Genomic DNA, 15,735 nt, shown 5'->3' on the forward strand with positions numbered 1-15,735 from the left:
TCTCATATGTTGCTCATATTATTTGCTGAAACAGGAATGGCTCATGAACTATCAGTGAAACTCATTGCTAACTGATCTTTTAGATAGTCTTAGATATGGACTTTGTGGCACATTTAGAGATGACAGCATGCTGTTTATCATACCAGTCTCACAAAGGAATTCCTTTCAGATTGGTTTGGATATGGTATGAGGCATAGCACTCTGAATAACTGAGCTCCAGCATCAGGTCTGATGCAACCTGTTTCCCACCAATTCTTCCTTTCTTCCTGTTATTGTCTGGTATCTGATGCATTGCTACATTTCCCACTTCTATAAAATTTTATCTTGCGGACACTTCCCCTAATCAGGAGACAAACGCTTTAGGTCATTGCTTTTATGCAATTTGTCTTTCCATTCCAGAATTTCCTGCTAGGTGCTGAACTGGCCAGAGTGAGAATATTACCATCAGGAATGGGTGCATGAGAATTTTCATCTTCTAAAATGGGGATTTGTGATCCAGTGACTTGAACCTTTCCCTTTCAGGTATTCTTGGTTCCTAATTAATCTATAGCATTAACGCATTAATGTTAAATGTTCCAGGAAATTATTGCATATCATCTCAAATGACAGAATCTTGTTTAGCTACATTCATCTCAGATTCCAGTTGTTTTGTCTCTGTGTATGTCTGTGGATTTATTCTATTGGCTTTTTTTCCTCAGAGAAGTGCAGGTTCCTAATCTCATTGATCTTCATATTAGGTCATGTTACAAATCACAAATCAGATTACAACAAAATCAGATTAGTTTCTTGTTCTTAAACAGAACAGCTTTAATGTCTGGACCTGGTACTTAAAAAATTACATTTTAAAGAATTTGTCTACTTTGGGTGTGCAGGAGGAGCAGAGCACTCAGTATTGGGTGCATCACCCCCTTAATTTTATTTCAAGGAGACTTTCCGTAGTAACTAAACAGTGGATTAAACTAATAGCCTGAGAAAGTAGTTTTCAGAAGAATGCTCTGGTAGTTGAAATGTCACTGTTGTTCCCACTGTAAGTTTCACTTACCTTCTTCAAAAACTCCTATGAATAGGACATACCATGAGGTCTGTACTCCAAGTTTGTTTTATGATCTGGCATTTACAATATATTGATTTTATTAGTCATCATTATGAGAAGAAAGACATTTGTTCTATGACAGTTAGACAATGGAGTCACATTTCTAGGAAACACATTACTCATCTGAATCAGATGCCTCTCTTTTATCAAAAACATCTCATTTCTTATGAGAGCTTCACCTTTCAGCAGAAGATGTTGTTTCTGTAAATGTATGAGTTTTCTCTAGGTCAGAGGCTGGGGGATAATCAGACTTTGAAGAAAGCTGTATTGCATTCCCACCTTTTCAGCTGCTCCATGATGGGCAATTAATTGAAGGTGGAGTCCTCATCCTATAGAAACGATATTCTTAAGGTCTTTACGGTTGGAATCCTCAGTCCCACTAGAGCATTTTCAAAGCCCTTAGAAAGCACTGGAAAAACTACTGAAAACCTTCAGTAAGCTTTGAATTGGAGCCTAAATACCTCTTCATTTAGGTTTCCTATTGATAAATGTTAATAACAACAATACTAATTTCTTTAGTCATCTGCAATATTAAGCATTTAATGTGGCATTGAATATTTATGCTATACTGAAGAAGCAGTGCTTAAAAAGTTCACTAAAGACTTAAGCAAAAAGGATAAAGTAAAAAACATTCTATTCTTAATGTTTCTGATATTAATAAAAGTAAAGAAAAAACCCAACCCTAGACAGAAAAGTGATGCAGTCCATATATCTCAGACAGGAAGACAGAAGGATAATAAAAGTATCTTGCATGTTACATAGGTTCTCTCTTTTTTGTTCCTAATTAATTGCTTGCTATTTCTTATTAATGAATCTGAAGAATGATCTTTAAGTTTTAAACGCTGATCTGGATTTCAAATGGGGATTTAATTGTTTCTAGACTTTCACATCAATTTCCTGTGACTTTAGCATTCTTGGGCTCATCTCAGCTTCCCAGTGCCATCTTATGCTGGGCAACTAACCTAGATGTACACAGCTGTAGCTGGAGTTGTTTTTTAGCTAGAAGTGTCTTTTCACAAGTGTACTGCAAGTAAGTCAATGGAAAAGAACAAGAAGGGGGAATAATTAAAAAAAAAAATGGTGTGAGTGAAGGTTATTGCTATTTGCATGGACCATACATCTGAAGTCCCAAATTATACCAATTACTAGCTCAAGAACCGTAATTGTGGCAGAGTTGCTAGTCAAATGGCCAAGGAAAACATTTCAAGTCTTCCAAATGAAATTGTGATAGTTGAAAAGAAATATTCAGGTCAGAATATGTCCTGATAAACTATGCACCTTTTTTTCTTGTTTAGCTGAAACATCTTCTTTTCAATGTTTTGTTTGCTTTCCCAAGAGCTAATCTAAATGTTATTAAAGATAAAACACATTTAACAAAGGAACCCGCTAACTCAGATAGCAAGCAATACACAAGGAAGCAACTTGGCCACATGGTGGAGCTTTCTGCTCTCTCTGCAGGAAAAAATGGTCAAAAGAGCTGTCTGACTGCCAGAATCCTCCAGCAAAGAGGGAGATATTACGTCCTGTAAGTTCTCCTGGAAATACCGTTCTTTATGGTGATTTATGCTTATATGTGTAATGAGAGGTGTGGGTGGGGTTTTTTTGGTTTGGGGTTTTTTTTTCCCCATGTCTGGAAACTGCATCTAATGGTGAAATTAATTACCAATGCATTTCATTCAGCCCAGCAAATTCCGGTTTCCTTCCAGCATTACAGTTGCACTCTTAGCCTACTGGCACATGCAGATGAAGGGGTCCACAGCCTATTCATCATCCCTAGGTGCACCAAATTCATCATACATATACATTCATTTTTACAAATAAATATCCTTACCCTGTTTCCTCATTGGACTTCTGCCTACGAGAAGCTCGTTACATGCTTTGCTTTCCTCCAGGCTCATCTTGTATAGTACTTGACTTGGATCACATTGAAGGGAAAGGCTAAGGACCAGCAGCAGATGCAGGAACATTACTTAATAAATTGCTAATCCATCCTCATTAACAAAGAAGTCCTTCCAGAGTGGATATTAAGACAAAGAGCTTTTGGCATTTGTGCAGGCTTAAGGGAACATCTGTGGTTGTGATGGCAGAAGATTTATTGTGTGATAATATAAATGAAGCCTCAAAGGAAAATCCTTTCGCTGATAAAAGTAAGACTTTTTTTAAGAACTAACTTTCACTAATGTTCTTTTTTTTAAATTTATTTATTTTCATCATCTTTTCTTACCTATTGGTAGATATGGCATCCCTTTAGAAACGAGTGCTCATCTTGAAAGAACTCATTAGATCATATGCCAATACTTTCAGTGGTTCTGTTCTCTCACTCACTTTTGTGTGCTTTGAATTAAGAATACAAATTTAAAGGGCTGTCTATACGTACAAATTGCACAGGCTGATTTAAATAACTTCCTAACTTGGAGTTGGTTCAGTTTAATTCTTTAGGCATTTAAACCAGTTACCCAATTAAACAAATCGGTATTAGTTACAGCTAAGATGATTTACGAGTGTACAAAGAGATTGCACTCATTTAATTAAACCTGCAAAAAATTGATTTAATTCCATTGATATAATTTCTGTATTTAGGTTTTGCCTTGGAAACATTTTTAAATTGTGAAAAGAACAGCATATCTCAAAACCTTGAGAAGAACATAAACTTTTTTTAAAATATGTGAAAATTAAAATTTGTAACTAGAAGAGAACTTCATGATCACACTGTAAGCAGGGAAAAACAAAAAAGGGCAGCAAATCATGAAGCTGATCAGTCTAATTTTGTTGTCCAACATTAACGAAAAGCTAAATATTAACGATAGGTTGTGATCCACTATCCTATTATCAAGGCTTAAACTGCTTTGCATGAGCTGAGCCTTAAAGACTGTCCATATGCATCTTCGTAGCACATATCGAATCTTAGATGAGTCAATTTAGCTAAGCCCATACTGTCTATTACAGGGCTTTCTCAAAGCATTCCACCTACTAAGAGACCAGTGAACACAATAGACAGACTTACAAAAACCAGCGTGTGTTTAACGTGTGCTGGCAAGAAGGAGATGATCATTACCACAGTATCTGAGAGTCTCTCTACACTGCTTATATAATTTGAGGCTTTTCTTCTAACTTTTGGGGCCCAAACACTCCACCTCCATAACCTCAATAACATTTAATTCAGCAGCAGAATAAGGCTTACATATTTGCATCATGAGATCCTTGGAGGAAAGGACTATTGGAAATATATATTACAATTTTGTTATTATTTCCTTAGTGTTTATAAACTATATTTTGCAATTTTTGCATTGTTTTTATAAACCTTTTGCACTGACGATAGCGCACAGAAAAGCCCCCCAAATCCAAACAAGCAAAAAATTGAAGACCCTTACTCTGCAAAAACGGGTTAAGAAAGGATCTTCCCTTGAAGATGTGAGTGTTCTGTGCTCTCTTCTAAAAACTAGGCTATGAATGTTTAATGCAAAGGCTATGGGTCTGACTTACCATCCACTGAAGTCAGGGGCAAAAATGTGATTTTATTCATCATCATGGTGTTCCTTCTGTTCGACTGAGTCACATCAATTCAGAATACTCAAAAGCTCTATAGCTGTGTCTTTTCCTTTTGAGACTAAAAAGCTATTATGAGAAAAATTGTTATGTTGAGAAAGTGAGAGTGCTAATGGATTATTAAATATCTGGGTTAACCTTACTAGAGATGTTTTCATTGGGATAACTCAATTTAATACATATAATAGAATTTTCTAGCATATGTTAAAGTCCAAATGGTGATGTGTAAAAGCAAAGAATGAAAGTCCCTTTGAGAAATCTGCTTGAGAGCTGATTATTTGAAATTGCTGTAACCTTATAACTCCTTATTCCAGTGATGAGATAATGATATAATTTAGAATTGGGTGGCTTAGTGATATATGTTTCATTTAGATTCTTCCTAATAGGTGACATTTATTGAAAGCTGACTCTTGAACTGTGTTCCATGCCTTGTGCTATCTATCTGCCTTGGAGCTCTTGGACACTGTAATTACATTTTGCTTCATTTCCTGTATAATTTATGTGAAAATCCTTCCATGGTAGGAAAGTACAAAGTCCAGATAATGAGAACATGACAATGTATATGATTTAAGATGGTTGTTTAGATTGCAGCTCAAACTGCCCATAACTCGGGCACTTTCAAGGTCATCCAATACGTAGTGAGCTCAGGCAGCACAGCACTTTTGAGATTGTATAAAATAAAAACATTTTTCTACTTTTAATAAACATCAATCTTAACATCATTATTCCTAGAAATTGAGGTGTGTCTTATGGGTAGAGTAAGAAGAAATGCCAAATCTTATTGTTTTGAGTTACTGTAGCATTTAGCCACTAGCACGCTGTCTTTGTGTGAAGAATATTAAGAATAGTTTTGTGCCAGGGCATAATGTTTTGAAGTCTCCAAAGCTTTGCTGTTTTGTTTTATTACACTTTCAAAGTTTTCCCCTTGGCAGTTTCTTGATGGTACTAGATGTATTTTTTTTAACTAATGTGTTTCTTAATGCCAATTATTTTTTCCCTTTAGAAAACTCTTGTAGCTAAATCATTATGCTACCAGTTACTCTCATCTCCAGCCTAGTCTACATTATGTCTAGAGATAATCAGCTGCATTTGTTTATCAAGCTAAAGACATTGTAGATCTTCATCATGCACTGTTGACTCTGAGGGTTTGTGGACTTCGTCTAGGTAGAATTTCTGAATGCTGTGTTAATACTGCAAACTCTGTATAGGCTTGGCTGTCTTTCATTGCACTCTTACCATATGCTGCATGTGCTAAGAAACAGAAATGGGCCACAAGGCAACTGCCAATGAGCATGTCAGCCACTGAAAGCTACATTTGATTTATTTTGCCTTCTAGGTCTAAAGGGAAAGTTTGCTCCAAATTCCCTGTGGGAAAACTACAGGGAGCAGCTTCCCCCAGAGAACAGAGAGATGGATTTTGGTGAAGCCTTTAAAGTCTGGTCTTGGGAAGACTAAAAGAGTTTGGGACTGAATAAGGAAACAAGGAGACAAGTTTAACAGAGGAGGCAGGTACGTTTCCAAGGAAGGGAGGGGAGGACCAGCCAGAGCTTGAAGGAAACATCCTGTAAGAGGTACAGAATGAACTACTGCAGGGGGATCCTGTGGCCCTTAAAAACTCTCAGGCAGTTGTTACATGGTACCTTTGACATAAGTCCATGCTATCATTGAAAGGGATGAGCCCATCCGACTCCCTGCATCCTCCTGGTTCATTCCCACCACCTCTCTTGTGCTCACAGTAAGGATTATGCTGCTGAATGATAGCTGAATCAAAGAACTGATCTGCTGAAAACTAATCTGGGAGGTGGGGAGAGGCAGGGGATTGTCAGAAGTATTATGGAGAGGTGCTGAATTCAAGTGATCATGTAACCACAGCCTGGTACATCTGGGCTTTTCTGAGTACTGTGTTGATGTGATATCCTGGAAAGCAAGTGGAGCAAGTGCATCTCCTTGCAGACAATGCTTTGAAGAGCTGTGTTTGGGGTTTTTTCCTTGGACAAAAGATGATTGATGTTTGCTAATGAGTTAACTGTTGTGTATCTAAACAGCCTCCTAGGTGATGCAGTAATAGAATTAGTATCATTCCTCATGCAATAAATTAAGCTGATCTGGAATTCCTCTCCCGTTTTTTGTGAGCATCTGGTTTGAAAAGAGGATAGACATTGAATGTGGGTGAAATATCTTACTATTTCAATGCCAAAGGCCCTTTAAAATTGGGGTGCAATTTTAGGCTGTAAAGTCGAGTGGATGTTACAAAAAGCAAGGAAACTAGAGCATAGATTTTTATGGATGTCTGCTCCAGCCACACCACACCTCTCCCAGGCTTTTGGCTTGTAAGACTTTCCCAAGTATCCTCACTCCAGAAATTCTTAGTCAATCGGAACTGTTTCTTGTATTTAATACACTTTACATTAAGCAACAGTGTCACTTCAGGAGCAAATAATTCTGAAACAGCTTATTATAGCAGTGTACAGTACAATAAGAATGGAAAGATATGGGTAAAACCATGATCTGAACTTTCCAAATCTGAATCTGCCTGCTGTCAGAGCTATGGCAAGGTACGTTAGTACCTGCCTCCCTCCCCATCTCTATCCAGCCACTCCTTCCTACTCGCCCTATCTCTGCAGCCCTTTAATCTGTCATTTTCAAAACCAGCAATAGTAATTGGCAAGGTTCATCTCCATAGTATCCCCTTTGCCCAGCTTTACACACCATATTTCTGCTGACCCACCTGAGAAGTCCAAATCTAGCTTTTCCAGGACTCTGAGCTGTGTAATCGAAGGGTACAATTGTGTCTTGAAAAAAAAAAAATCTTTATTTTAAAAGTTATTGGAAGAGAAAGCTGGATAAATGCATTTCATTATTCTTTTACTGCAGATAATTTCCCTGTCATCCATTTTAAGTCACCCAGTGTTTCCCTTGGGAAAGCTAGAAGAGTGGAGTTAGTTTTTCATATGATTAACCAACATCGCGTGGATTGAGTTTTCTTCCCTAAAACAACATTTTCAAAACATTCACTGGAGACTTTAAAATGAGGCCTTAAGGCTCTGTATTTATTTTTTCTATGAAAGCTTTAAGACATGGGGAATTTAACTAGACATCTTGTAATAATCAGAATGCAAATATTAGCCTCTCAGTTTCAGTACTGAATTTGGTTCTACATATTGTACTGGAGAAAGCTCTACTGTTGTCTTCCCCCAACACAGGATTTCAGATTTGTTGCTCTCAAATAAATATAACTCATGGACCTCTCAGATGTCCTGCTGCTATTTATCATTTTGTTGTGTGTGATGCAGGCAGAGTTATGTCACTAGGTACATTTCAAACTATAGGTTTCATTGCACTTTTCAGTGCAGTTTCAATATTCACTAGTATTTTTCTCCTCTCTTCTATTGGACATAGTGGCTTTTGGCATTTCAGAAATATGATAGCAAGGAATTAATGTTCCCGTCTAGATCACTACAGACTCAAATAGGATAATTCTGTCAGTGATAAACTGTATTGAATTCTGTGTACAAAATGTGACCAGGTACTAGAAATCATGTCTCCCTTCTCTTAAATGACTCATTTGGCCAATAAATCACAATAAGTTTTGTCAAGTGATGTTGACTTGACAAGAAAAGTGACCTGTACCCACCCTTCTTTCTTCTTACTCTTTACCTCTAACTCGTTGATATAGCTTAAGCATTCTTCTAGCAGGGGAAAAGTATGATTTTCTGAATCCCTTTAGTTTGAAAGACAGAATTCAGGTCTTGTATTTCCTCAGTGTGTGATTTCAACATTGGGATACTGGACGAAATTATCGTCGTCTTTCATACTCCTTTAAATGAAGGTGGTTGTGGTAACTCTGTGTGTGGATCTCAATCATGTTGTTCTGTGCTAGGCATGTGGGACAAACCTTTGTGGGCACTTAGGCATGGCATAAACACAAATCACTTCAGCCCTCCCAGATGGCAGAAGATCTGGGGAAGAACAAGGAGTGCCTGAAGAACTTGACCAGTGCAAAACTGAGCTCTGAGAGATCAGGAGGAAGTTTAGAGGCTTAACTATTGGTGCTCAGAAGCCCTTGCCTTGGCTGAAAAAATTGCTGACTGCTCTGTTTCAGTTCTCCTTAGCTGAAGAACTTTATCCCCATGCGTTTCAAAGTGACGCAAAGCTCTGACTGAAGATGTGGTTTTGGTGAATATTAGAAATGGTGCAAAACAAAGTTTTAATGTTTGGAGGACAATGAAAACCAACTTGGATTGAACCAGACCCAATCCTTCTGCATTTCAAATGTTGACAGTTCTTTGCTTCCTCACCTTGGGCCAAAATGAGACAATCTTGTGGAAGAATGTGTTGCCAAAAGACCCTTAAAAGCAGTTGTGAAATTCAGTGTTTTCATCTCAGTCAAAAATGCTAAACCAACCCCAAGCCCTGACTATTCAGTTACTTTCTGCCATTGTCAACTCCTAGAACTTTTCCTCTTTTCCTCTAAAATGTGGGATTTCTCCTTTTATTTATTTATTTTTTTTTAAATCTTCTATAATTGTCTTCTTCATTTTCACTGACTCCTAGGTCTGTCTTGTAACAACTCATGTAAGTCTGGAAAATAATTTGGTTACAGTGCTTTCAAAAAGGTCTCTGGTGAAATGAATATGTCTGTAGGATGCGCGTCATACTACTGGGTAGACAAAGCTGCACAAAACACAGATTTCCTCATAGCAGAAGGAGCTACAGCCTACGACACTTGAAAAATAAGTTTTCTTACGGTGCCTAATTACTTTCTTGCCACCCGAAAGCAGAGAGCTGCGAGTCACGGGGGCAGCGTGCCATGCAAACCAGGGCAGTGCTGCAAGCCATGTGCATCAGTTGGCTGTAAAAGCTGGTGGGGCCTGCTCTCCCCCACCATGGATGATTGGCTCTGCATGTGGCTGCTTCTGTCTGTCCTTAGCCCCTCTCTGCTCCCCTTCTGTTTGTCCTTAGCCACTGTCTTAGCATTAGGCTCTAAAACACTCTTGACAATTTTCTGAATTCGATGTATTCTGTTGTGGATTGTACTGTCACAGAAACATTTATTTTAATAGTCATGATACTCATCTAATGAATAAAAATAGTCATCTTATGATGACGTAAGGTCAGTTAGCTACACAGGAGGAGCTTTTTAAATGGAATATTTTTTATGTGGGATGTGAATTCACAAAGAAAATTGAACCACGATGGGAGTATTCCCCTTGATCCAAGTCTGATAAATGTCAGCAAGAATTATGTACATGCTGAAATTGAAGAGCGAAACCTAGTGTATGAAATTAAACTGTCCAAACAATCTTATGGGGAGACAGTGATTTAACAGAGTTCAGTAGATCAATTTTACTCTCAGTAAGTGAAGACGATGGCTTTGGCTTTGTTATCCTGGAAATCCCATAACTGCTCTTATGTCCAGCTGCGCACCTATAACATCTCTGGGGACCGAACAGGTGAACTGAGATTGTAATTTGAGAATGGAATGTCTGTCTTTGAAGCCCCACGGAGTTGTCTTTTGCTCTGAGGGTTTCAGCTCTAAAAGTAAAGGTCCTCAAACTAAGAGGAGTTTCAGTGTTGTAACACAAACCTGGGTGCTGTACAGCATCATTACCTATCACTGCTTTCTAAGGGGTTGAATGTTTGTCCTGGTTTCGGCTGGGATAGAGTTAATTTTCTTCCTAGTAGCTGGTATAGTGCTAGGGCTATAGTGTTGTTTTGGATTTCTTCAGATTCTCTCCCCCATCCCACGGGGGGAAGGAGGGTGAGCAAGCGGCTGTGTGGTGCTTAGTTGCCAACTGAAGCTAAACCACGACAATGTTTTTAGCACTGCTGATAATTAGTTCGCTTAAAGGTGCATCAGTCTCCTTTTCCAGTGTTTCCAAATACTTTTTTCCTACCTGTTTTATGTACTTAAGGATCTGGAGGGATAATATTCTCTTTTTACAGAGAAGACTGGAAAACTCAGTCCTTTCTGAATTTTCGCCTTGGAACTGGGATCAGCAGTGTTGTGAACCTCCCAAGCAGGGAGATTTTGAAAAGGCCCTAGAATTTAACTGCAGTGCTGGAAAGATGGGTAAAACTTTAACTGAGAGTCCATGGGAATGGACAAGCATGGAGAATATAGCTCACTGTTTGCCTGAATGTTCAGTAAGCGGAGTTCACCAACCTGGCTTTTTCCTGCATAAGTGTTTGAAAATGCAAAATGATCCTATGGATCAAATGTGAGGCTTCCTATTACGCACAGAGAGCTGCCACTATAAGTTTTGCAGTAAAAGGTTAATGTCCTGGTTTACATCCAGTTAATGGCAATTGAAATCAAAGCTATAACCCCTGTGGTATTCATTCACAGTAAAACAAACCCCAGCAGGTTTCTGGATTCAATAGAGCATATTGAAACGGGCAGCTGGGTGTTCTGGCTGCTAAACTGCTTGCTGAGTTGAAAAGCAAAACCAAAACCCTCTTTGTGATCTGAGTTAATGCTTGAGTTCTTTAAAGAGGCTGTTGCAGGGGTCATGGGCGATGGAGGATGCCACCAACTTCAGGGATAAGCTCTTGAAGCCTGCTTTCTGTTTTCTCTTAAAAAGCACTCTGCATCTTCCTGTCAGATGGGCTCTGAGCTCATGGGTCTCTTGCTGCTCATTGTGCTTTTAGTGTTTGGTAGTAACTTCAGATTACGTATGTGATTCCAGCACTGGCAGTATTAGAACTATATAAATGTCAGGCTTAAATTGTCCCTTTGTTTTTTAGACTTTAGGCTTTCTTCTAACAAATGGAAACACAATTAATCTTCCTTGTTGACATGTTAAGTTATACTAGCTAATTAAATCTATGTAAATCATTAATGTTAGCATTTTAATGTTTTTGGTGGTGCTATACCACCATCATATGAAAGAATACTGCTTTATCTGTGAAATGTAGTAATCTCTGGGAACCACCAATGATGTTAAGTCTTAATCTCTCAGTGTCGTTCTTTCAAATGAAAACTAGGGCATCCGAAAGCCCAGGGGAAAGTGTGAAGTAGGAACGGTAATGCAGAGGCAGAAACAGCTGAGTTTCTCTCCTGTAGTTTTTGGAGATCTAGCTTATGTTCTTTGAGGGATTTGGGATGTTACTGGGTCAAAACCTACTTTCTGGGTATATGGGAATTTTCCTTAGTGAGACGTCTAACTGCAACATGATTTTAATGTTTCTGCACGTAACTGGAATAAGCGGGCAGCTAATGGACTTTAGTAGATTGGCCTGACTAGAGAGGCACTTATTGTCATGAGCTAAGACAGCAGAATCTAGCCCCTAATGCTGTGCCACTTGCCAAGATGCAAAGGAATAACTACAAGCAAGGAAATATATTTGAACTGATATACTATGCTTTTAAAAAGGATATCTTGCAGCAGGTCAAAAAAAGTGGTGATGTGGGCATGTTGCAGTACACTCAGCATCAAAGCTTTAAAGGATGTTTCCGGCATTCAGAATAGTTCCTCTGTTTCTTTTTCCAGCTGGAAAGAGGTGATGAGCCTTTTAGTGGAGATGTGTTTCTAGGCTGATACCCGTTCCTTTTGGCTGTTTGCTTTCACTTGATGAATGGTCTGACGCACAGAGAGGACAGTAAGATGCTTCTTCTGTCCTGTGATCTAGTAGCCAAACAGAAAAGCCATTCCAAGGCTGGTGGATTTAAGTATGGTACAGATAGTCTGATATGTCAAACCTCTAACAGCCTCTATTTTACAGACTTCACTATGAAAAATAAAATGCAGCACAGAAAAAGTAAAATTATTATGGACCATCCTTCTTCAGAAGCTGGAAATTGGAGCCCACACCCTTTAGTCTTTATCGTGGCTAAAGGAGGTGTGTACAAGAGATGCTCAGAACGGAGCTGGGACTAGCGAGTTCAGTTCATGGAAAAACCCGTGTAGTAAATAGAACATGGCTACGTGGTGTTTCCACCAATGGTTTTTACTAGGTTTAAAAGTCATGCATATGTGACAAAAGGGGGAGTGAAAGGGGTGGTGCAGAATACAGCTGCCTGGTTTTACTGAACCCTGAAGAGGGGCATTAGGGGCATTTCTTTACCATTTTGGTGCTCTTCTGCCTTGTGCTAATGGAACTCCCAGATTTCTGGGGAAGCTTCAAACAAGATACACCTGGGGCTCTGGGCTTTACTGTTGACCACATTTTGGAAATGCGGAGTTGTCTTTATCTAAGCTGGTCCTTCCTTGTCATCTAAAAAGTGTGGAGTGAATTACACCAAATGGACTTATTCTTTCAAAACTGTAAAACTACACAAGTAACTCTCAGAGTATATGTAAGGAGGCTTGTGACTGCTTCGCCCTTTAGTGAATCAACTAAATAAATGTAGTACAACAGACAGAAGCATGATCATGGAAAAGTAAAATTTCTCAGCAAGTGGCAATATTTTAGATTAACTCAGGGCAGAGGGAAAAAGCAGCCTGTGCTATTCTCTACAGGAAATTTAGCAGAGAGAACTTAATGTTCTTTCTTGTCAGAGGCTGCAAATAAAAGTTAACTACAACATGCCATTGATTTATGTAACTGAAACCCTTGCTGCATTGTGCACAGAGCTATTAAAGAGAGAAAATACCAAGTTAGGAACACATGAAAACTCTCTGTAAACTCTTCCTTTCTCTCCCACGTTCTGAGCATCAAATTATGGCCACAGAAACGATTCATATCAAGTTTTCTTGGCCCGTTTTGCTCTGTTTTCATAATGTGACCCAGAATACCTACAACATCTATGATGGAGAAAGGCACTGGAAATTCACTTGACCGTGTGTCAAGTTCTTCAGCTGCCCTGGTGGCCTCAAAGCCTGGAGCAGTCTATGCTGTCCCAACAACCCAACACCAGTATCACAGAGATGCTGACGGAGAGGTGATGGTGGAGCTTGACTATAGGAACAGTGTCAGAGGACTCTCCACCATGAAAATACGACTGCTGGCAAGTGCCGTATGTCAGTTGCCCAGTAGTTAATCTTGGATCGAATGGATGGATTACTTTTTGAGTAGATGGAAACTGAGTCAAAGCTATTGCTCTACTGTGTTTTGGTTGAGACATTCAAAACTGAAAACTGGTGTTTTGCTATGTTTTACTATGCACTTGAATACTTTGAGTGAATTAGGAAGTTCATGCCCATATGATGCTAGTTAATGATGTAGTAATATGTAAGCATCATATGACAGGCACTGAGCGCATCATTCCTGTGAAATGCAGAAATGCTATCCTTACTTAAGGATGGAAAATGAGGCATAACAGTGCAAGAATTTGCCCCAGGACATACAGAAAGTGAGAGAGAGAATACTTATTTAATACAGGGTCCTCAAGCTCACAGCACCAGTCCATTTGTTGTCTTTTAAAGTGATTCTCTGTGTTAAATATACTTTTATTATCTATTAAATTAGTTTTGTACTAAAATTAGTTAAGTAGTAGAGCTGAAGAAATGGGAAATGAGCATCAGATGGTAATGTTTTCAGTGTTTTAGCTCTAGGAATAACCATTATTATTATCAACAATCTAGTCAATGCTTACTGTAAATGTTAAAGATGATACAGTAATTAATGGAGCTGAGCATAATTAAGATATTACAACTATCAAGAAAAAGTGAATTGCTTGGTAATCTGTACTCGTCTGAATAGCAGGTATTTTGATTACCTCCAAGAGAAAAGTCATACATTTAGGTATAAGGAATGGAGGTCATGCAGAGACATTGGGGCTGGGGCCCAGGAAAGCAGCAGCCACACGTTCTGTCAGGGCTGTCCTCCAGGAGAGGATCTGGGAGTCCTGTGGGAGAGCGATGTCACATCTTTCTCTGTTAGTCAAGGCTAAAATGCAAACTGTCTTGCTTTACTCGAGCAATAACGTTCTCTCAAGCACGCGAACCAAAGACGTCAACAGTACGTCCAGTGCATTCATTGGAAACATCACCCAGAGCGGGCCAGCGTGGGGCAGCGGGATGGCGCTTTGAAGGAATATCTCATCCATGACAAGGGAAACTCGGCTCTGAATTAAGGACCGCAGCTGGCCCACCCTTGGACTCTGCTCCCTGCCTCACTTCTGGGCACCTCGCTTACGAGCACCCCGGCAGGGGCGGCTGTGCACTGCCGCTTTAAGGCACGCAGGCGCTGCCAAGCAGCAGGTCCTCTCCACTGCTGGAGCACCAGGCGCAGGCAGCAATCCTCTGCTCAGCAGGGCTCACAGTCGCTCGCTGCTCTCTACTTAATAACATTTGGCTGCGTATGAGACATCTGACTGGTGAGCTAAAGGCTTCCTTCTAGTGCGGCAGAGTTTCACCTGGCGCGGGCGGCAGCTGCCACCATGGCAGCAGCAACGGGCTCTGCCGCAGCAAAAACTGCCAAGTCCTGCAAGAAGTATCGAACGGTGAAGCGACACGCCGGCATCTACACCTACCAGGAGCCGCCCCACAGGTAAGAGACCCTCCTCTCTCCTGAAGTGCAAATCTGCCTTACTTAGCACAGAAGCGGGATCTTGTCTTTTCACTTTCATTTAGGCAGAGTGTGGTAACATGGAAAGGAGCGTGAGAAAAATCAGTCTTCTCTCTATATTTAGATGTATTTCAAACCTCTCTGTTTTTTTATTTTCACAAAAGTCATGTTTCATACTGCAACATAAACACTGTACGTAAAACAGTGTAACTCCAATGAGTTCAGGGTATAGCAGGGTAAGAAATCTCTCTATACTTTTCCTGTGTAATTATACATTTCCCTTGAATGTCCCCTGTGACCGAGGGGACAGGACTGTGGACCGATGGATCAGCGGTCTGATGAAGTATGTCCTTTGAATGTTCTTACAAGGCATGGTTTAGGTTATGATTTATTTCTAAGTGATTAAAAGGTGTTGCTTTTTCAGCAAAATTGCAGGGAACTTTCCCAACAAGTACATAGCAATACAATTAGAAAAATTCCTAGCTAGTGGTTGTTGCAGTAGTTCGGTTCTCATCATTTCATTCGGGGGAAACAGTCGCCACAGGTTTTTAGACCAAAGCCTCTGCAAGAATGAATATTGCTGCTGTTTCATATACAGTACCCTGTTTCAAACAGGGAACTGAGAGTGCCGTAGCTTAGAAAAT

General features: G+C 39.6%; 1 protein-coding gene across 3 annotated transcripts in view; it reads left to right on the forward strand.

Annotated features, from left to right (window-relative positions):
• Positions 1–405: 405 nt before the first annotated feature.
• The window catches only part of TMC3 (transmembrane channel like 3), a 37,210-nt gene continuing 21,880 nt past the window's right edge, over positions 406–15,735 (forward strand). For 2 of the 3 annotated variants that reach the window (XM_075506171.1, XM_075506173.1), the window contains exons 1-4: positions 406–522; positions 2,552–2,618; positions 5,976–6,148; positions 14,285–15,073. In XM_075506171.1, the coding sequence (XP_075362286.1) occupies positions 14,964–15,073 (110 nt within the window). In that variant the 5' untranslated portion in view covers positions 406–522; positions 2,552–2,618; positions 5,976–6,148; positions 14,285–14,963. Of the gene's footprint in view, positions 523–2,551; positions 2,619–5,975; positions 6,149–7,480; positions 15,074–15,735 lie in introns of those variants that run through there. The other variant, XM_075506172.1, reaches the window with a different exon arrangement.

Source organism: Mycteria americana, chromosome 6 (genome assembly GCF_035582795.1).
Source record: "Mycteria americana isolate JAX WOST 10 ecotype Jacksonville Zoo and Gardens chromosome 6, USCA_MyAme_1.0, whole genome shotgun sequence".
NCBI lineage: Eukaryota > Metazoa > Chordata > Aves > Ciconiiformes > Ciconiidae > Mycteria > Mycteria americana.